The sequence below is a fragment of the Palaemon carinicauda genome, chromosome 20 (assembly GCF_036898095.1).
Source record: "Palaemon carinicauda isolate YSFRI2023 chromosome 20, ASM3689809v2, whole genome shotgun sequence".
NCBI lineage: Eukaryota > Metazoa > Arthropoda > Malacostraca > Decapoda > Palaemonidae > Palaemon > Palaemon carinicauda.
The window spans coordinates 110165737-110186815 of record NC_090744.1 but is presented as its reverse complement, the minus strand read 5'-3'; the positions used below and the strand labels follow the sequence as shown (position 1 = coordinate 110186815).

At 46.8% G+C, this 21079-nt stretch overlaps 1 protein-coding gene across 1 annotated transcript in view; it reads right to left on the bottom strand.

Annotated features, from left to right (window-relative positions):
- LOC137614367 (protein cornichon homolog 4-like) overlaps positions 1–21079 on the bottom strand; it is a 50165-nt gene that overhangs the window by 18103 nt on the left and 10983 nt on the right. The window contains exons 2-3 of the mRNA XM_068344157.1: positions 19790–19858; positions 18552–18664 (exon numbers count right to left, since the gene is read on the bottom strand). Coding sequence (XP_068200258.1) covers positions 18552–18664; positions 19790–19858 — 182 coding nt within the window. The remainder of the gene's footprint in view (positions 1–18551; positions 18665–19789; positions 19859–21079) is intronic.

Sequence of the window (21079 nt, the reverse complement as noted above, 5' to 3'; positions counted from 1 at the left end):
GTACACATTCATTCCCCCGGGAAGGCTCCGAAGAGGAATCCCGAGGGAAAGGAAACAAGAATTACACAACAGGCACGTGCCCTCACAACCACTTACACTCACGGAAGGAGAGCTGTAACCAAAACAGAATTATAACAATTATAATTATGTAACTATGTAATTATGTAATTTAAAAATGAATGAACACTAAAGAAAGAACGAAAACCCCGAAAGGAATCGTTCTACAAGCTGAAAAACAAAAAACAACTACAATTAGATTCATAAACTAATTGAGACAAACGTACGGCGTAGCAACCCCCCCACACGGAAAGGAAGCTACAAGGGCGTAGTAACACGTAGTAAAAGGGTGAACGACCTCAAGAGAGAGAGAGAGAGAAAGACATAAGTCAAACTCGATCGCCACCCATAAAATTACGCCGTGGTGGCCTAACTGCCGAGGACTCCACGTAGATATCGTACACTACACACACAACTCTGAAAAGGAAACTTACTTATTTCTATACTCAAATATATATACAAACATGAAAACATGTTTACATATATATTGAGTAAATGAAAAGTAAGCGATTAAGTAAAGACAAAACAAACAATGGCTGCCAAGAGAGGACCAAGACAGAGACGTCTGTCACAATCCGAGCCAAAAGTGAAAGTGAGCCTTCATCTGTGTGTGAGGGGGGGGAGGGGTAGCTAGCTACCACTCCCCTACCCCCCCGCTAACTAGCGCGGGGGTAATACACCCTCGTTAAATTCTAATGGCTCGCCATTTCAGCTGCGCTAAAAGGTAACCCTCTGTAAATAGCGTGGTTTGTATTTCGGTTACGGAACAACTGCACTCTTTGGTGTATACGTAACAGTTCCTCCTTTACTTAAACCAGATGGCTCTGTCACTCACTGTCCAAAGGGAAAGACAACCCTTTTGGCTGCTGTTTGAAGAATAAGCAGATTAATGAGAAACTTGATCTTCCTCATTTCTGTTATCCTGAGTCAGTTAAGCTTTTCGGTCTTATGAAGTTAGAGCTCTCTTGTTGGGCCTTGATGCTTATGGAGGTGTAGACCCAAATGATATTTTTCATTTGTTTTTTTATAAAGACTGCAAATTTCTAAACTTCTAAGTTATCTGTCATTTTCCGCACATTAGCAAGAAGTTCTTTTAGCATATGTTGTAGAATTAGTAATGTTACTCCATTATGTATATGTATTTGTGGTACGTCAAATCCAGCTGATTACTGCCCAATTTCCATAACTCCCACAATTTCTAAAGTTTTTTAATGTCTTGGCAAAATATCTAAATAGGTTTGTTGAAGGTAATCATCTGTTCCCTAGTTTGCAATTTGGCTTTCGTAAAGGCCTTGCAGCATTAATGGCCTTATTCACTCAAGGAGTTACTGGACACTAATTGTTCAGTAGCCACCTTCTTGGTAAGGGTAGAAGAGACTCTGTAGCTATGGTAAGCAGCTCTTCTAGGAGAAGGACACTCCAAAATCAAACCATTGTTTTCTAGTCTTGGGTAGTGCAATAGCCTCTGTAGCTATGGTAAGCAGCTCTTCTAGGAGAAGGACACTCCAAAATCAAACCATTGTTTTCTAGTCTTGGGTAGTGCAATAGCCTCTGTACCCTGGTCTTCCACTGTCTTGGGTTAGAGTTCTCTTGCTTGAGGGTACACTCGAGCACACTATTCTATCTTATTTCTCTTCCTCTAGTTTTGTTAAAAGTTTTTATAGTTTGTGTAGGAGATATTTATTCTAATGTTGTTACTCCTCTTAATAGTTTATTTACCTTTTTTCCTTTCCTCACTGGGCTATTTTCTCTGTTGGAGCCCTTGGGCTTATAGCATCCTGCTTTTCCAACTAGAGTTGTAGCTTAGCAACTAATAATAATAACAATAATACAATTTCCAATGCTGTACAGAAATCCCTTGATTGTGGTCAGGAAGTTTGTATGATTGGCTTTGATTTTAGTACTGCCTTTGACCGTATTACTCATGCAGAATGAAGGTCTGTGGTTATTGAAACCCTTAACCCTTTTACCCCCAGGCTATTTGGAAATTTCCAACCCTTAAACCCCAGGGGGTTATCTTTTTCCCAGCACATTTTGCAGTATATATTTTTTAAATTGCTCTAACAGCCTTAATTTTTGTCATAGAGAGGTCAGGTTGGTCTCATTCTCTTGGAAAATGCCTGAATTTTCTCAAAAAATTATCAAAAATATGAAAAAAAAAAAAAAAATTATAGCATTTTTTTGCAAGGACGTACCGGTACGTGCATAGGGGTAAAGGGATGGCTTTTGTGAAACGTACCAGTACGTCCTTTGGGGGTAAAAGGGTTAATAGAGATCTAGCTAAAATTAATGCATGGTGCAAGTTATAGGGTATAAAGTTGAACCCTAACAAAACTCAATGTATGATTGTAAGTCAAGGACAGTGGCCCATCAACATGCAGATCTCAGCACTGATAATGTTTTATATCTCTGTATGACTTAAAATTTTAGGTATGATTCTTAATAGCAAATCTACCTTCAAGAAACACATTTTCTCCTTCAATTGCATTAAAAAACTTGCTTACTGAGGAAGTCTCTTAAGATCTTTGATGATCAATCCATTCTGAAGTGTTTCAATTCCTTCATTCTGCCTTGTTTCAAGTATTGCTTTCCTGTCTGGTCTTCAGCTGCGGAATCTCATCTTAATTTGATGGACAGGAACATGCGGTCTATTAAATTTCTTCTTCCTGACCTAGATATTAATCTCTGGCACCATAGTTCAGTTAGTTCGTTATGCATATTGCATAAGATTTTTCATAATTCTGACTATCCTTTGCATTCTGATCTTCCCGGACAGTACCATCCTATTCGTAATACTAGGTATGCAGTCAATTCTAACAGCCATGCCTTCTCCATCATAAGGTTTAATACTAATTTTTTATTTTTATCAAGTTTTACATGTGATATTGTATTTACTGTTTGTGTGAAAACTACATAATTGCATCACTTTTTTTATACTATGTCATGCTACTAGCGAATCAACTGGGCCTTGGAATGCAATATTCACTTGTATATTATTTATAATGGGAAATAATGATTCGATATTCGAACGAATCTGTATTAAACCATCCTTTTAGAACGAATTATGGTTGAATACCAAGTTTATTACTGTAACTCGTATAAATTAGTCTTCATTCATAAAGGGGAAAAGAAGGGCAGAGTCCCTCTATCCCCACAGGCAGTACGTGAAGAGACAAAGTTATGGCGGAACGGGAGGAGGAACTATAAATTCTCCTTTTAATGTGGCTTCCAAGCTGACAGCAATGACACTTGAACGAGGAAAGAGACCATAGGTAAGTGTCTTTCTGAACACAGGACGACACTAACGACCGTGCAGCGGCTCTCCCCTTCAACTTGACGACAGCAGACACTTCTTCCCAGTTGCGAGGGAATAAACAGCAACAGAAATGCCATCAAATATTCCTCGCACACAACGAACTGCCATCAATTATCTAAAACTAAAAGAATGAAGCAATCAGTTGACAGGCAGAAGTACATTTGTACTCTACAGCATCTGGAAACAAAATGGCTATTTATTGTGCTGGGGAGGGGGGGGGGGGAACTTCCCTATCACCCACCGGTAACTTTCAACACCTCTATTATAAATTCTAACAGCCCAGTTTCAACTATGGTGAAAGCATACCCCTGTTAAAAAAAGGACTTGTTTTTGTGTAGGTACAAATGGGAATATTCCTGCGAAAGGATGCCTGCGAACACTTCTTAGCCTTCTTCCTATTCATGTCAACCTTTTCAGCATTACAGGAGATCACAGTGGACACTTATCACGAAGGGATCCCTGCACACAAGAGTGCACATGGGCAAAAGAACAAGACAATTTAGAATCTATAGACAAAGTCCAACATAAAACCTTGCATGTGCCTCACCTTTCTTACCTGAATATGTACTTCCGCATATGAAGTCATGAATTTGTCCATGAAGAAGGGATCCAAAATGACAAATTCATAGGTAATTTGTATTTTTCCTAACTATACAAACCTTAGCTAATTGATATGGATAACTACTTTCGGCGTAGCTGAAATGACGAGCCATTAGAATTTTAACGAGGGTTTACTACCCCACCGCTAGTTAGCGGGGGGTAGGGAGGGTAGCTTGCTACCCCCCCCTCACACACACACCTGTGATTGAGCTCACTTTGCTTAGAGGTAGGAATTCACGGGGGATAGGGCTGGCGGGCAAGTTTGATTAAAGAGCTAAGGTTTGTATAGTTAGGAAAAATACAAATTACCTACGATTTTGTCATTTGTTCCGTAACTGAAATACAAACCACGCTATTTAATATGGCCAGTACTGGCTTTTGGCTTTACCCGGGGACTCAGTACCTGAGTGTGTCAGTACTCAATAATAATGAGTCCCTGCACCTCGCTGGCATCTTGCTGTGCAAGTGCTGTGGCCTACATAAGCTGTGTGTGAAGGTATGAAGTGTGACACGTCCTAGGAAGTTGACCTGAAGTTCTTTAGATGGAAACTTTAGGCTAGGACTCTCCCAATACCACCTCGTCAGGGTATGGGTACGTGACAGTATTAACTTAATACTAGGAACACAAGGAAGTATGGTTTACCTGCAGTGGTTTGAGGTCAGCTGTGCAGAGAACCCAGGATGCTGCTTTCCCCCAAGAGAGGGGGAGATGAAGAAAAGAATAAGGGCCAGACAAACCTTTTCATTCATGCAGACTAAGACCGGGTAACAATGCCCTCAACCTTCTGCTACTTGTCCATTAAGGAGCCTGAGGTTTTAAACCAGCTGTTGTGCAGCCACCACAGGGCCGATAGAGAACGTATTGAGTCTCCTGCGTGTCACGTCTTGCAGGTAGTGGGCTGTGAAGGTCGTCTGACGCTTCCACACCCCTGCTTGTAGAACCTGCGTCACTGAATAGTTCTTCTTGAAGGCCAGGGACGTAGCTACGCCCCTGACATCATGTGCTCTAGGGCGACGTGACGGAGGAGGGTCAGGATTCAGGGACAGATGGATTACCCTACGAATCCATGCCGAGATGGTATTCTTGGTGACCCTCCTCTTTGTTCTCCCAGTGCTCACAAACAAAGCTTGCACTTGGGGACGAACTGCAGCCGTTCTCTTGAGATATAGCCTCAGACTCCTTACTGGGCACAGTAGGAGATGGTCTGGGTCATCTGTTACAGAACGAAGACTCGAAATCCGGAAAGAGTCGAACCGAGGGTCCGGCACTCCCGGATTCTGAGTCTTAGCAATAAACTCAGGGACGAATCTGAACGTAACCTCCCCCCATCCCCTTGAATGGGCGATGTTATACAAGAGACCATGAAGACCTGAGAACTCGAACCACGTTCCATGGAGGAGGGCTCACTTCCGACTGAGGAAGGTAAGTTCATAACTCCCTATGAGTAGGAAAAGTTCCAGCGAAGAAGAAATGTCCACTCCTTTGAGCCTGAAGGCTAGACTTAAGGCTGAGCGATAGCCTTTCACTGCCGAGAATGAAAGGAGCATTTCTTCCCGCAAATACACAAAGAACTCCGCTATTGCTGGAATAGTGGCATCGAGTGGAGAGATACCCCTTCCACGACACCAACCACAGAGGACTCGCCACTTTGCCTGGTAGACCCCTGTGGATGACCTTCGCAGGTGTCCAGACATCCTGTTCGCAACTTGTTGCGAAAATCCTCTCTCAGTGAGGAGATGCTGGATAGTCTCCAGGCGTGAAGTCGAAGCGAACCTACGGCTTTGTGAAAGATGTCGGCGTGTGGTTGTTTGAGTAGCTCGTGTCGTGGAGGGAGTTCTCTTGGAAGCTCCGTTAGGAGTTGCAGAAGGTCTGGAAACCATTCTGCGTGATGCCATATTGGAGCTATCAGGGTCATCGAGAGATTGACCGATATTCTGGTCTTGTTGAGCACCCTCCTCATCAGACAGAACGGGGGAAAGGCATACACGTTGATGTTGTCCCACCGTTGTTGAAAGGCATCTTGCCAGAGTGCCTTGGGATCCGGGACTGGGGAGCAGTACAGCAGGAGCTTGAAGTTCAGCGCTGTAGCGAACAGATCCAGTTGGGGAACCCCACAAAGTCAGGACTTTGTGGGCTACTTGACGATCCAAAGACCACTCGGTACTCACTATCTGCGTTGCTCTGCTCAGACTGTCGGCGAGCACATTCCTCTTGCCTGGAATGAAGCGAGCTGAAAGTGGAATCGAGTGGACTTCGGTCCATCTCAGCATCTCTACTGCAAGATGGGATAGCTGTTCTGAAAAGGTACCTCCAAGCTTGTTGATTTAAGCCACTACTGTGGTGTTGTCGCTCATCACCACCACAGAGTGGCCCGCCAGGTATTGTTGGAACTGTTGAAGGGCCAGGAATATGGCCTTCATTTCTAGCAGGTTTATATGGAGGCACTTTTGTGATTCTGACCACAGGCCTGAGGTCCTGTGGTTCAGAACGTGAGCCCCCCCCCTTTCTTTGAGGCGCCAGAAAATAGCATCAAATCCGGGGGAAGGACGAGAAGATCCACTCCCTTTCGTAGGTTCTCGTCTGCCACCCACCACTGAAGGTCCGTCTGTTCCGCAGAACCCATAGGGATGAGAGGTGACCGAGGAGACGTAACCACGATTGGGCTGGAAGCTCTTCTCGTCTGAGGAAAGGACTCGCGACCCTCCTCAGCCTTGCTATCCTGTCGTCTGATGGGAAGGCTTTGTGGAGATTGGTGTCTATGAGCATGCCTAGATATACCAGTCTTTGAGTGGGCAGCAGAGAAGACTTCTCAAGATTTACCATGATCCCTAGATCTTGGCAAAGTCCCAGAAGTTTGTCTCGGTGTCGAAGAAGGGCTGCCTCCGTGTCTGCTAGGATTAGCCAGTCGTCCAGGTAACGGAGGAGACGGATGCCGACCCTGTGAGCCCACGACGATATTAGGGTGAACACTCTGGTGAACACCTGCGCTGCTGTGGAGAGACCGAAACACAGCACCTTGAACTGGTAAACCATGTTGTCTAGGCAGAATCTCAAGTACTTCCTCGAAGACGGATGAACTGGGATCTGGAAGTACACGTCCTTCAAGTCCAGTGTGCACATGAAGTCTTGCGGTCTCACTGCAAGTCTGACCGTGTCTGCTGTCTCCATGCTGAATGGGTTTGTTTGACAAACCCATGCTGAATGGGTTTGCTTGACAAACCTGTTCAGAGCTGAGAGGTCGATGACTGGTCTCCAGTCTCCAGACGCCTTCTTTACAAGAAAGAGTCGACTGAAGAAGCCTGGGGACCCGTCGACTACCTCTTGGAGAGCGTCCTTCTTCAACATGGTCTCGACTTCTGCCCGAAGGGCTTGCCCCCTTGCCGATCCCATGGCAAGGGAGCTCAATGACACTGGATCCGCTGTCAGGAGAGGAAGAGATGTCGTGAACGGGACGCGATATCCCTGACTGATTACGTAAATCGTTCAGGAATCGGCCCCGAGTTGCTGCCACCTTCTTGCGCAACTTTGTAGGCATCCCCCCACTGGTGGACATGCAGGGGGACTGCCAATCCTAGCGTTTGCAGCCTCGGCCGCTCCCTCTAGGATTCTTTCCTCCCCTGAAGGACTTTTTGCCTTTCTTGTCCTTGACAGGAAAGAGCTTAGACACCTTTGTCTTTGTTGCAACTGCCTTTTTCGTACGCTTGGTAGGACGTGATTGCTGGGTCGCTGGAGGTTTGTAGGGCCTTATGTAAAAGAGAGTCCTGGTTGGACTTCCTCCACCTCTCAGCCGCCTGCTCCACGTCCTTAGGCTCAAACAAGTTCTTACCCAAGACGGAAGAATGTCTGAGCCTGTTAATATCGGTACTGGGGACCTTTTGGTGGAATCTCTTGGACACCGCATCTCGACGTTTCAAGATGGTATTAGCTCACAAGCTCGAGACTTGGTGGGCTAGAAACTCGATAGTACGAGGGCCTGAGAGCAAAAAGGTCTCTAAGGCCTTCTTGGTGCTTTCTTTGGACAAGTCCTCAGATAGTACCAGGATGCCCAGAGACCCTAGCCAGATGTCCAGCCACAAAGTTGCCTGCATGGCACACTTCGCCTGGCTCATGATCTCCGTTGCCGAATACGAGACATGCCGGTTGGAGAGTCTCTCAAGAGGGACTTCCCCGGTAAGCTCTTCCAGAGAGTGGTGTAGAGGAAGAGCTAAACAAGTCTCCACCAAGATCTCAAAGTACCTCCTCTGATGGACACGAGGAGGCGGGAGGAGTTTGTTACCGGTGCTAGATCGGCTGGAGGAGGCAAGCTCGGAGAGCTGGCCTTCGACCTTGTCTCTGGCACTCTTAACCCCCTGCGACCAGGGCAAAGCCGCACTGGCCCTCGAGGGTTTTTGAGTACCAAAGACTTGGTCCAAGACCGTGTCCTTGCCCTCACGAGGAGGAATCTCTGGATCCGCAAACCCATTGAGATTCCTCATAAGGGTCAGAACCTGCCAGAAAGCATGTTCTGATTCCTGCAGCTCTCCTCCTGAAGGGCTGGCAGCAAAGTCTCCTGTCCCCAGAGGCTCTTCCTGGGGGGACTCGTGGACATTCTCTAAGGGCTTGGCTGGCCCCGGTCTAATCCTTGATGAAGACTTCGGCAGAGTCTTAAGAGTCCTTCGACTCCCTCCTGGGAGGGATACAGGACTCCAACAGTGATGGTGGAAGGCTCTTCTCAACCCCTACCCGAGAAGACTTCTCGGGGCGAGGTGGGGTTTCCCCCATTGGTGCGATGGGGGAACGACCCACCTCACCTGACTCCCCAGAGGACGGGAAATCCTCGTCCGCAGGGGAGGGAGAGAAATTCTGGGGGGGGAGAGGGGGCCTTCCTCAAGGACTTCTGAGGAGTCAGCTTCGCCCTTGGAGAAGTTACCACGGTAGATAGTCCTCTCTTCCTCTCCAGGGGAGAATAAGCCGCCAATGATTTGTGACCAAGCTCAGAGAAAACAGGCTTAAAAGCCTGCACGAGAGCTCTGACGATGGTCCCAAACCAAAGCTGCTGACTGACAGTCGCGCTGTCAGAAACTCCCTCTGGAGGGAAGGGGATCGTTCGATCCCTAGGAGGAGTTACCAAACGAGGGTTCGCCTGTAAAGAAACTGAAGGAGAAGAGTCCTTGGACTTATCTGGAAACCTCCCTTTCTCCGACGAGCGCGCTGTTCTGCGCTTGCAGGGGGGGGGGGGGGGGGGGGAACGTGACGACGATGACCTGGTCGCGCGATGTCCTGCAGCCTCACGTGTGGGGTCGCGCCTGTGATCGCGCGATGGACTCTGCCCTGGGTCGCGTGCGGGAGAATGTTCGCGCGCACGTGGGCGATGGCGAGGGCGCGCGAGCGAGCGATGGCGCCCAGGGGCATGGACTGGCGATGGCAGGGGGTGTGCAGTGCGCATATCTGGCTGAAGTGATGGGCGTGCAGGGCGCGCTTGCGCAACCTCATGGGCGCGCGTTGGAGACTGCGCGTAAGTGAGCGCTGGCGAGCAGGAGAAGAGGAGACTCTCCCCACTGCGCCCAGATCCGAAGATTGTGGGCGTGCCTGGCGTGCAGAACGTGGGCGCGCATCAGGATGAGGGCGCGCAGAAGTGCGCTATCTCAGGAGATTCCAGTGCAGTTGCACACTGGCGCGCTATATCAGGATTCTCTACAGATTTGCGCTTGCGTGCAGTAGTGCGCTGAGGATCTGGAGAGCGCAGGAGGTCCGGGGAGCGCCTGTGCGCTATCTCAGGAACCTCCATAGAAGTGCGCTGGCGCGCTATAACAGGAACAGTTGACGAGCGTTGCGCGCAGGTGAGTGCCGGCGCGCTATTGCAGGAACCATTGCAGGTGCGCGCGAGTGGTCGTTGGCATGCAGAGGAACCATGGCGCGCAGTGACAGGAACAACTGCTTGTGCGTGCAGGTGAGCGCTGGCGCGCTAAGACAGGAACATCTGCAGCAGGAGATCGTTGGCGTGCAGGGGATACCTGGCGCTTAAGGGACTTGACACCAATTTGTGCTCACGCCCTTTATGCCCCGAAGGGACTGTTGCCCGTTTTACAAAGGGATGAGAAGGCGCCCACAGCGCATCGGCAGCCAGGAACGGTGACGGCAGGTCAGCAGGCCTGGTGGGTGGAAGGTCGGCGTGCCCTTTGTAAGGACGACCTTCCACCGAAGGAGATCGCGAATGATCTGCGGAGAGGTCCAAGGATCTAGCTGGCAGGAACGGTGAACGACGGCCAGGTTCTTCTGCAGAGGACTGCGGAGATGATGAGCTGAAGAGGCGCCTCCTAACACCCTTGTGAGGTGAAGGAAGACCTCTACGGCGAAGGGGAAGGTGAGCTTTACACCTTATACGCCCTCTGTGGGCCGTGGGGTCAGCGGGCTGACTATCAGCAGTCCTCCGAAGAGGAGTCTCTGTGAGTGAACTCCCCCGAGGGGGAGAATCACCGGCAGGAGAGACCGTAGGACTTAGCTCCTCCCTCGAAGGATGTTCAGAGGGGGGAACTAAGCCTTCAGCTACAGCAGCAACATCAGGAGCAGAGGTTTGAGACAACACATCGGAAGCCTCTGACAGAGGATCGATCTCTGCTACCGTCGGCGACTGTTTGACAGCCGCTCCCAACTTGATCATGTCAAACAGGGCCTCCTTGGAGGGCAAACCCTGAAGCCCCAAGGAACCCCAAAGCTGTAATAAATCATTATTAGTTACAGGCATGATAATATCTCCCTCCGGGGGAGGAGGAGGTGCCTCGCTATGGGAGGCAACTCCCTCTCCCACACCCCGGGATCGGTCAACAGAACAACGGTCTACGCTACCACTCGACGGCTTCTCGGGAGAAACCGATCGAGTGGGAGCTTCGGAGCAGGTTTGGGCCACGGAAGAAGTGTCTTTGGGATTTTCTCTTTTCAAAGAAACCTTTGAAGGAGAAACGTCCCGTTTGGACTTCTTCCGGCGCCGAGAAAACCTCTCCCACTGGGAGGTAGACCACTCCCTACACTCACCACAAACCTTATCTCTATCACACCGTTGGCCCCTACAATAAGGACACAAGGTGTGGGGATCCGTGTCGACCGCCGACATAAACGTGCCACAAGGGCGGTCAGGTAAGCCAGGACACTTACGCATAGCAGAGGCCAACTTCACATACACCCTGTCAAAGGAAAAGCAAAAGAAAGATTAGTAATGGCTGTCCAAAAGAGGCGAGGGTGAAAGCGGACACGTCCGACTGCCACCCGAGCCGAGAGCACAGTGAGCTCAATCACAGGTGTGTGTGAGGGGGGGGGTAGCAAGTTACCCTCCCTACCCACCGCTAACTAGTGGTGGGGTAGTAAACCCTCGTTAAAATGATATTTTGATTATAAAATAAATTTTTGAATATACTTACCCGGTGAATATATAATAGCTGACGTCTCCGGCGGCTCGACAGAAAAACACAAAAACTCGCGAGCGATCGCTATGAAGGTTGCGGGTGTGCCCACCAGCGCCAACTATCGGCCAGATACCGCATATACATGTAAACAGCTCCAGTTCTTCTCATCCCGCTGGGTCTCTATCGGGGAGGAAGGGGGGGCCTTTAATTTATATATTCACCGGGTAAGTATATTCAAAAATTTATTTTATAATCAAAATATAATTTTTAAATATTTAACTTAGCCGGTGAATATATAATAGCTGATTCACACCCATGGTGGTGGGTAGAGACCAGAATTAATACAGTTTACAGCGTATATGCTTAGAGTTTTTGACAGTTATATCATAACAAAACCCAAATATATATAGGTACCTGGTAAGGAAGCTGACTTAGACGATTACTCTGCCTTGTTAGTCTGTCTTCCTCACGAAGCCCAGCCATCCTCTTAGGATGCTGAAAGACTCCCAGGAGCTGAAGTATCAAGGGCGGCAACCCATACAACAGGACCTCATCAAACCCCTAATCTGGGCGCTCTCAAGAAATGACATTTGACCACCCGCCAAATCAACCAGGATGCGAAAGGCTTCTTAGCCTTCCGTACAACACAAAAACAAGATTAAAAACATTTCAAGAGACAGATTAAAAGGATATTGGAATTAAGGGAATGTAGTGGTAGAACCCTCACCCACTACTGCACTCGCTGCAACGAATGGACCCAGTGTGTAGCAGTCCTTATAAAGAGTCTGGACATCTTTTAAGTAAAATGACGCGAATACCGACTTGCTTCTCCAAAAGGTCGCGTCCATAATACTTTGCAGAGATCTATTTTGCTTAAAGGCCACGGAAGTTGCTATAGCTCTTACTTCGTGCGTCTTAACTTTAAGCAAGCATCGGTCTTTTTCATTCAAGTGAGAATGAGCCTCTCGGATTAAAAATCTGATAAAATATGACAAAGCATTCTTTGACATAGGTAATGATGGTTTCTTAACTGAGCACCATAAGGCCTCAGATCCACCTCGTAAGGACTTAGTACGAGCTAAGTAGAACTTAAGAGCTCTAACTGGACACAGTACTCTTTCAAGTTCGTTGCCTACGATCTCTGACAGGCAAGGTATATCAAAAGACTTAGGCCAAGGACGAGAAGGCAGTTCATTTTTGGCTAGGAAACCAAGTTGAAGTGAACATGTGGCTTTCTCTGTGGAAAAGCCGATGTTCTTACTGAAGGCATGAATTTCACTGACCCTTTTAGCCGAAGCCAAGCACACTAGGAAAAGCGTCTTGAGGGTGAGATCCTTCAGGGAGGCTGAATGTAATGGCTCAAACCTGTCTGACATGAGGAACCTTAGGACCACGTCTAAGTTCCATCCAGGAGTTGCCATACGACGTTCCTTAGAGGTCTCGAAAGACTTAAGGAGATCTTGGAGATCTTTATTGTTGGAAAGATCTAAGCCTCTATGTCGAAAGACAGAAGCCAACATGCTCCTGTAGCCCTTAATAGTGGGTGCTGAGAGGGAGCGAACATTTCTCAGATGTAAAAGAAAATCTGCGATTTGGGCTACAGAGGTACTGGAAGAGGACACAGATGCTGACTTGCACCAGTCTCGAAAGACTTCCCACTTCGACTGGTATACTCTGATGGTAGAAGCTCTCCTAGCTCTCGCAATCGCACTGGCTGCCTCCTTCGAAAAACCTCGAGCTCTTGAGAGTCTTTCGATAGTCTGAAGGCAGTCAGACGAAGCGCGGGGAGGCTTTGATGAACATTCTTTACGTGGGGCTGACGTAAGAGATCTACCCTTAGAGGAAGACTTCTTGGAATGTCTACCAGCCATTGAAGTACCTCGGTGAACCACTCTCTCGCGGGCCAGAGGGGAGCAACCAACGTCAACCTTGTCCCTTCGTGAGAGGCGAACTTCTGCAGTACCTTGTTGACTATCTTGAATGGTGGGAATGCATATAAGTCCAGGTGAGACCAGTCCAGTAGAAACGCGTCTATGTGGATCGCCTCTGGATCTGGGACTGGTGAGCAATAGAATGGTAACCTTTTGGTCAACGAGGTGGCAAAGAGGTCTATGGTGGGTTGACCCCAAGTCGCCCAAAGACTCTTGCACACGTCCTTGTGGAGGGTCCATTCCGTGGGTATCACCTGACCCCTCCGACTGAGACAGTCTGCCAAGACGTTCAAGTCCCCCTGGATGAATCTCGTCAACAGGGAGATGCCTCGATTTCTTGACCATATGAGAAGGTCCCTTGCGATCACGTACAGCGTGTGGGAGTGAGTGCCTCCTTGCTTGGAGATGTACGCCAAAGCTGTGGTGTTGTCTGAGTTGACCTCTACCACTTTGTTTCGAAGAATGCTTTCGAATTTCATCAAGGCCAAGTGGACTGCTAATAGCTCCTTGCCGTTGATGTGCATGCTCTTCTGAACTGAGGTCCACAGACCCGAGCATTCCCGACCGTCCAGGGTCGCACCCCAACCCAAATCCGACGCGTCTGAGAACAACACGTGGTTTGGGTTCTTGACTGCTAGGGACAGTCCCTCTCTCAGACTGATATTGCTGTCCCACCAGTTCAGGCATGCCTTTACTGGTTTGGAGACTGGGATTGATACCGTCTCTAAAGTCTTGCCCTTGTTCCAGCGAGAGGCTAGATGGAACTGGAGAGGCCGAAGGTGTAGTCTCCCTAGCGAGACAAACTGCTCCAGGGATGAGAGAGTCCCTACGAGACTCATCCAACTCCTGACTGAACAACGTTCCCTTTTCAGCATTAGTTGGACTTTGAGCAGGGCTTGTTCTATTCGGGTGGCAGACGGAAAAGCCCGAAAAACTGGAATGCGAATCTCCATCCCCAAATATAGAATAGTCTGGGATGGGATCAGTTGGGACTTTTCTAAGTTGACCAAAAGTCCCAACTCCTTGGCCAGACCCAACGTCCAATGTAGATCCTGCAGACAGCGATGACTGGACGATGCTCTGAGAAGCCAGTTGTCCAAGTACAGGGAGGCTCGGATTCCCGATAGATGGAGGAATTTTGCCACATTCCTCATGAGCCTCGTAAACACGAGAGGAGCAGGACTGAGGCCAAAGCACAGGGCTCGAAACTGGTACACCACATTCCTGTAAACAAACCTCAGAAACGGTTGGGAATCCGGGTGTATAGGAATGTGGAAGTACGCATCTCGTAGGTCGAGAGAGACCATCCAGTCTCCCTCTCTGACCGCTGCTAAGACGGACTTCGTGGTCTCCATCGTGAATTTTGTTTTCGTAATAAAAATGTTGAGCGCACTGACGTCTAGCACCGGCCTCCAACCTCCTGTATGCTTTGGGACTAGGAAGAGACGGTTGTAAAACCCCGGTGATTGAAGGTCCGAGACTTTCACCACCGCTCCCTTCTCTAGCAACAGAGACACTTCTTGATTTAGGGCTTGTCTCTTTGACTCCTCTCGGTACCTGGGAGAGAGGTCTATGGGAGTTGTTACTAGAGGAGGTTTGCGAACAAACGGTATTTTGTACCCCTCTTTGAGCAACAGAACAGACTCTTGGTCTGCACCCCTCTTCTCCCAGGCCTGCCAGAAGCTGTTCAATCTGGCCCCTACCGCTGTCTGAGGATGTGGGCAGTCAGACTCTGCCACGGGAGGACTTGGCTCCTCTCTTCTTACCTCTCTTTCCCTCGGCACGAGAGCTTCCCCTGCTGGGAGCTCTGCCACGAAAGGGCGGGATAAATCTAGACGCAGGAGTCTCGATCCTGGGTCTCACAGCAAAGGATGAAGAAGGAGCCCCTTTGCGAGCAGAGGACGCCATCAGGTCATGTGTGTCCTTCTGCACAAGCGAAGCAGCTATATCCTTAACCAGCTGTTGTGGAAACAAGGCCGCTGATAAGGGAGCAAAGAGCAGTTCCGATCTCTGACAGGGAGTAACTCCTGCTGAAAGGAAAGAGCAAAGGGTTTCTCTCTTCTTCAAGACTCCCTACGTAAAGGTGGAGGCGAGCTCATTGGAGCCATCGCGGATGGCTTTGTCCATACAGGACATGATAAGTAAGGATACATCTTGGTCGGCAGACGAGATCTTCCTACTTAATGCTCCTAATGACCAATCAAGAAAGTTAAAAACTTCAAAGGCCCTGTATACGCCTTTAAGTAGATGGTCAAGGTCCGAGGAGGACCAACAAATCTTCGAGCGTCTCATGGCCAGGCGACGGGGAGAGTCTACGAGGCTTGAGAAGTCACCCTGGGCAGAGGCAGGGACTCCCAAGCCGAGAACTTCTCCCGTGTCATACCAGACGCTCGATCTAGAAGCAAGCTTAGAAGGTGGGAAGGCAAAGGCCGTCTTCCCCAAACTCCTCCTGGTATCCAACCAGTCGCCTAGAAGATGTAAAGCCCTCTTAGAAGAGCGAGAAAGCACTAGCTTAGTAAAGGCTGGCTTGGTAGCAGCTGAGCCTAGAGCAAACTCAGACGGAGGCGAACGAGGAGCAACAGCAACAAAGTGATCTGGAAAAAGATCCTTGAAAATCATCATGATATTCTTAAAATCCATCGAAGGAGGAACAGCCTTAGCTTCATCTACATCTGAAGGATTATCATCAGGATGAGGATTAGCAACGTCCTCATCTGAAGGAGCCTCGTACGACAACTGATGAGTCTCAAGCAAGGGAGAGACCTGCCTTGGTGGGAATGCTTGACAAGCAGAGTCCACATGCACAGGAGCATCAGTAGCAGTCCAGGACGCTACGTCATGTAACTGCTTAACAGACTGACTAGCAACAACAACAGGAGCGGAAGGACGCTCGACGTCAACTCGAGACTGCCTTGACTGCCTAGACTGAGCAGTCAAAACAACTCTTGACTGCGGTGCTTGACGCTCAACGTCAAAACAAGTCAACTTCGCTGGTTGGCGAACGTCCTGAACGTCAACACGAGCATGCGGCAGCGGCTGAATGTCCACAAGCGGCTGAAAGTCAACACGGGACTGCATCGAGTGAGGCTCTACGACACGTGACTGACGTGACTTTGTAACGTCAACGTCAACAGGACGAGCAAAGGCTCGTTTGGGCGGCTGACGGCCAGGATCTCGATCAGCTAAGCGGCGAGGATCATCGTGAACCTGCTCAGCAGTATAGTCCTCCATAAGAGAGGCAAGCTTATTCTGCATGTCTTGCAGTACAACCCATTTAGGATCAACGGGAAAGGGTGCGGTACGAGACGAGGGTAACGTCTGTGACTGCAAAACATTGCCTACACTAAGACTCTCGGAGCCTGTGTTACGCTTCTGTTTAGGCGGCGAGCAGTCTTCCGATGACTGCACAGCGTCAGAGCTGTCCCAATGGCTACAACCAGGACGCTGGACCTGTCCTGAAGGGACTGACTTTCGCTTTAAGGGTCTCGAAACCTTGCTCCACGGTTTCTTACGCGAGAAGCCTTCGGATGACGAGGAGAAAATCGTCTCGCTCATCTTATGGTAGGGGCGGTCTTGACGAGACACGCCTGAAACCATAGAGGGAACGTCTGTTCGTTGGTTAAAGCCTCTCAAACCCATAAGTCCTACGACATTACTTCTCCCTGGGGCATGGGAGCTTGCAAGAGGTCTCGGACTAGGCGAACGACAGGCACGAACAGACGAACCCTCGGTCGCAACACTGATAACACTTTGCGCACTAATCACTTTCTCCCCACGATTTTCTAATGTGGCACTCTGACACTTTAACTCTTTTACATCCGCCATGAGTTGATTACGGTCCGTAGCTAACGACTCAACTCTCTCGCCCAAAGCTTGAATGGCACGTAACATATCCCGCATTGATGGTTCATGAGTGCTAGTAGAGGGTTCAGGCACAACTACTACTGGGGAAGGATTAGGTTCAGGGGCATGGGAGGAGGAAAATTCTAACGATCTAGAGGAACTTCTCCTCACCCTATCTCTCTCTAGCTTACGAGAATACTTATCAAACTCTAGCCAGTCGAATTCCGAAAGTACCACGCACTCATCACACCGATCTCCTAATTGACAGGTTTTACCCCGACAATTAGAACACACAGTATGTGGGTCGAGAGAGGCCTTTGGAAGACGTTTGTTACAATCCCTAGCATTACATTTACGAAATTTAGGAATTGGAGAAGGGTCAGCCATTTTGAAAAGTCAAAGAAAGTCCAAAAACAATCCAAAGTCATCAACAATTAAATCTATCCAAAAAAGAGTTCAAGAGTTTATTGAAGATAAAACACCTGCACTGCGAAAGCTCAAACCAAAAAGAAGTACTTCACCAAGACTGTTGAAAAACTCCAGGTTAACAGCGAGTAATGGAATCAACTTGTCGATCAGACCGACAGAGAAGAACTGGAGCTGTTTACATGTATATGCGGTATCTGGCCGATAGGGCCTAGTTGGCGCTGGTGGGCACACTCGCAACCTTCATAGCGATCGCTCGCGAGTTTTTGTGTTTTTCTGTCGAGCCGCCGGAGACGTCAGCTATTATATATTCACCGGCTAAGTTAAATATTTAAAAATTCTAATGGCTCGTCATTTCACCTACGCCGAAAGTAATTACCCATATTAAATAGCGTGGTTTGTATTTCAGTTACGGAACAAACAAACAATTCATTGCAAAAGGGAAAGATTCAACAATGAAGGCAGAAAGATGAAGAGTATCAGTGTATATCCCAACCAAAAGTGGCTTGATTCATTCAGGTAGTTGGGAGAGTACATCCATCTCATCCTGTCATTAACGAACTACTTTGATAATGTTTACAAAGCCATTTCAATTTGATCTGGGCAATTCTTCTATTTAAATGGATGAAAAATTTGTATTTGTGTAGGAACAAAAAGGAATGAGAAATCATGTAATATATCCTAAGCTTAAAAACTGAAAAAAGAAATGATAATGAATACTCGTCATACCGTAAGTGGAAATTCCTTTTTGAAGCATGTGACTAAATACAGGTACTCTATTATTAATGTTTTGGTTACTGCCAAGTCTTAAATCTCACATTAGTCTATGCAAAAAAAGAAGGGATTATTTTATCAGAATGCCCAATCATGATTTTAAACTTGAGACATTCTTTACTTGTCCTAGTTTCATGTATTCATGAGGCAATTCCATCATTATGGAAATGCAACTCTGAATTGTCATCATCTTTAAATTAGTCTAAAAAGTAAGAAAGACTTACTCCCTTATGATGTAAACGGCCAGAGGTATGGAAGCAAGGAAGAGGTAGTAATGACCAGTAAGCAAGAACACTGCAGACAGGAGAAGGTGAGCAGCAAGCTTTGGAATCACCCACTGGAAAACAAAGTTTTGTCCATAAATGGAAAATATTTCAGCTAAAGTCTTCACCATACCCGTGAATACATTCTCCTATACCTGGCTAGAGGGGATTTTATTTCCTTTTACTTCCAACAAAATTAAGAGTAATGAAAATATGAACTAAATATTTTTCCTGAATTAAATTAATACTCAAGCAGGAAACTAGATTACTGTACAAAACATCAAGTTTTCTGTCTGTCATCCTTCAACAACACATGAGATTTCAGCTAATTGCTTTAAAAACTACTGGCTGACAACAGGTATACAGTCACAGCTATGTTAGGTCATTTTTTGTAGAGGTGTTTTTCATCACATACTTTTTTTTTGTGAGAAATAACAAAGGAGAATAAATACAATTGTATAAATTTATCAGAAAAATAAACCATTGAATTACTTCCTGTGCAAGTGATGATATAGGGCTGGCTTATAGAGGTTAATGGGGTGTAGTAGTTATTTTCAATGATTAATTCAAACTATGTTGTACGTCTTGATTTATTTGATTACCATTGAAGAGTGACTGGGAAAAACCCCTCAGTTACATTATAAAGCAAAGTTTAAGAGGTTGTACAGCAAGATGGCAGATAGGATGCAGGAATGGAGGTAGAGCAGAAAGCTAAAAAGTGGAAGCAATTAATGACTTAACAACAGGTACGACTGTATAACTCTTGTCATCTTAGAAGAAATGCCAAGGCCTTTCCTAACCTCTCTGATCAAATACCACATTTTATAATCAAAACTCAAACGTAAATGGTTTAGAGATCGTACAAACTGTTCCCAACTTATATGAAATCTATATGACTTAAATCTGCACTTGCAACTAATATTTCTGAAAAGTTAGTTCAGTACGTCTTTGAAGTATATTTTGAAAATTTAACTTATAACCTAATGGTTAAATATATAAGAATTACAAGCGATACATATTCTAAATATAAATAAACAGAAAATATTAATTAAGCAAATATAATGAGCACAATACAAAATCAAAAGACGTAACACGCATGTCAACTTGTGTTCATTTCAACCAAAAAAGTGGTCATCAGGAATGTAACCAGCGACATTATGCACTTAAAATGTTCAAACAAAATTGGAAAATATACTCACAATGTTTAATCTGTAACAACATTGTTGTGCATTCAAATAATCACACTCCAAGTCAGACAATGTGATGACCTGAATTATGTTAAGGAAAACACTTGAAACCTTTATACAATATTCATAAAAATCACAAATTCGAAAGTAATTTGCATTTTTCCTAACCATAAACCGGAGACCTTTAATAGGAGGGAGGAAGTTCTTATTACCAAAGCTGGCTTGGTTAGATAACACAGGAAAATTGAATGAACTCTGATCCATGGGCAAAAGTCATGATTCCTGTCGACCCCCTAACATACATGCATTGAGATGCAAACAGTTAGGGTAGGTCATTACCAAATAGGTAACTCAATGAAGAATTTATATCTACAGTATAGGATATGTGTTGTTCAGTGTACAGTATAGGCTTAAATATTATCAATGAATGTGCATACGAGTCCATCGTCCGCCTTGCTCAGAAGATGGGGGGAAACTACTTCAAATACAACACCAACTGTAAAGAAAAACCACTCTAGTGAATGCAGTAGCTTAGCCGCACACCCTCTGCCCCTAAGAGAGAGAAAGAAGCAAGGAAAAAGCCAAACATTCTTACCTACCACTCTAGACTTATGTAGTCGCAACCGCTATCCAAATGCAATGCTACTGGTCAGGACAAGTTGGGCTCCCTACACCATTTGTCGAGTAGCTACCATTGGTCTCAGGGACCTTTGGGTGTTTCCGTAGGTCGTGGGCCATTTAGGTCGTCTGATGTTTTTCGACTTCGGCTTTCATGACCTACGCTGCGGACAGATTCTCCCTGAAAACTAAGGTTGAGCTGATACTCCCGACTATGCGTGCCCGCACTCTCAAGGGTCCACCTCCTTGCGCATCATCCAGGATGTAGGAACATTTAATGGTTTCCCCGAAACCAAACGGATATGGTATGCTTGTAGATCAGTCTCTTAACCTTCCCAGAGCTTAGGAAAAGTCTCTGGTGCTCAGGTAAGATGCATTGAATTCATTTGAGGTAGCATTGCAATGTCCTCACAGGACAACGCAGAGATTGTCTTAATTATTGGGAGATTGAGAAGGTCTGGAATCTGGGATCATGAATCGCTGGATTCTGTATTTACACCACAAAGCGGGGGACAAAACAAAAATGAGACCACCTTCCGTTCCCCTGTACAACCAATGGCATACAAAATGTCGTATAAATCTCCGACTCTCTTCACTGAGGCCAAGAAGCAAACAGAAACACAGTTCTTGGTTTAAGATCATTATCCAACGCTTCCTTGAGAGGCTCGTGCAGGGTGGTTTTTA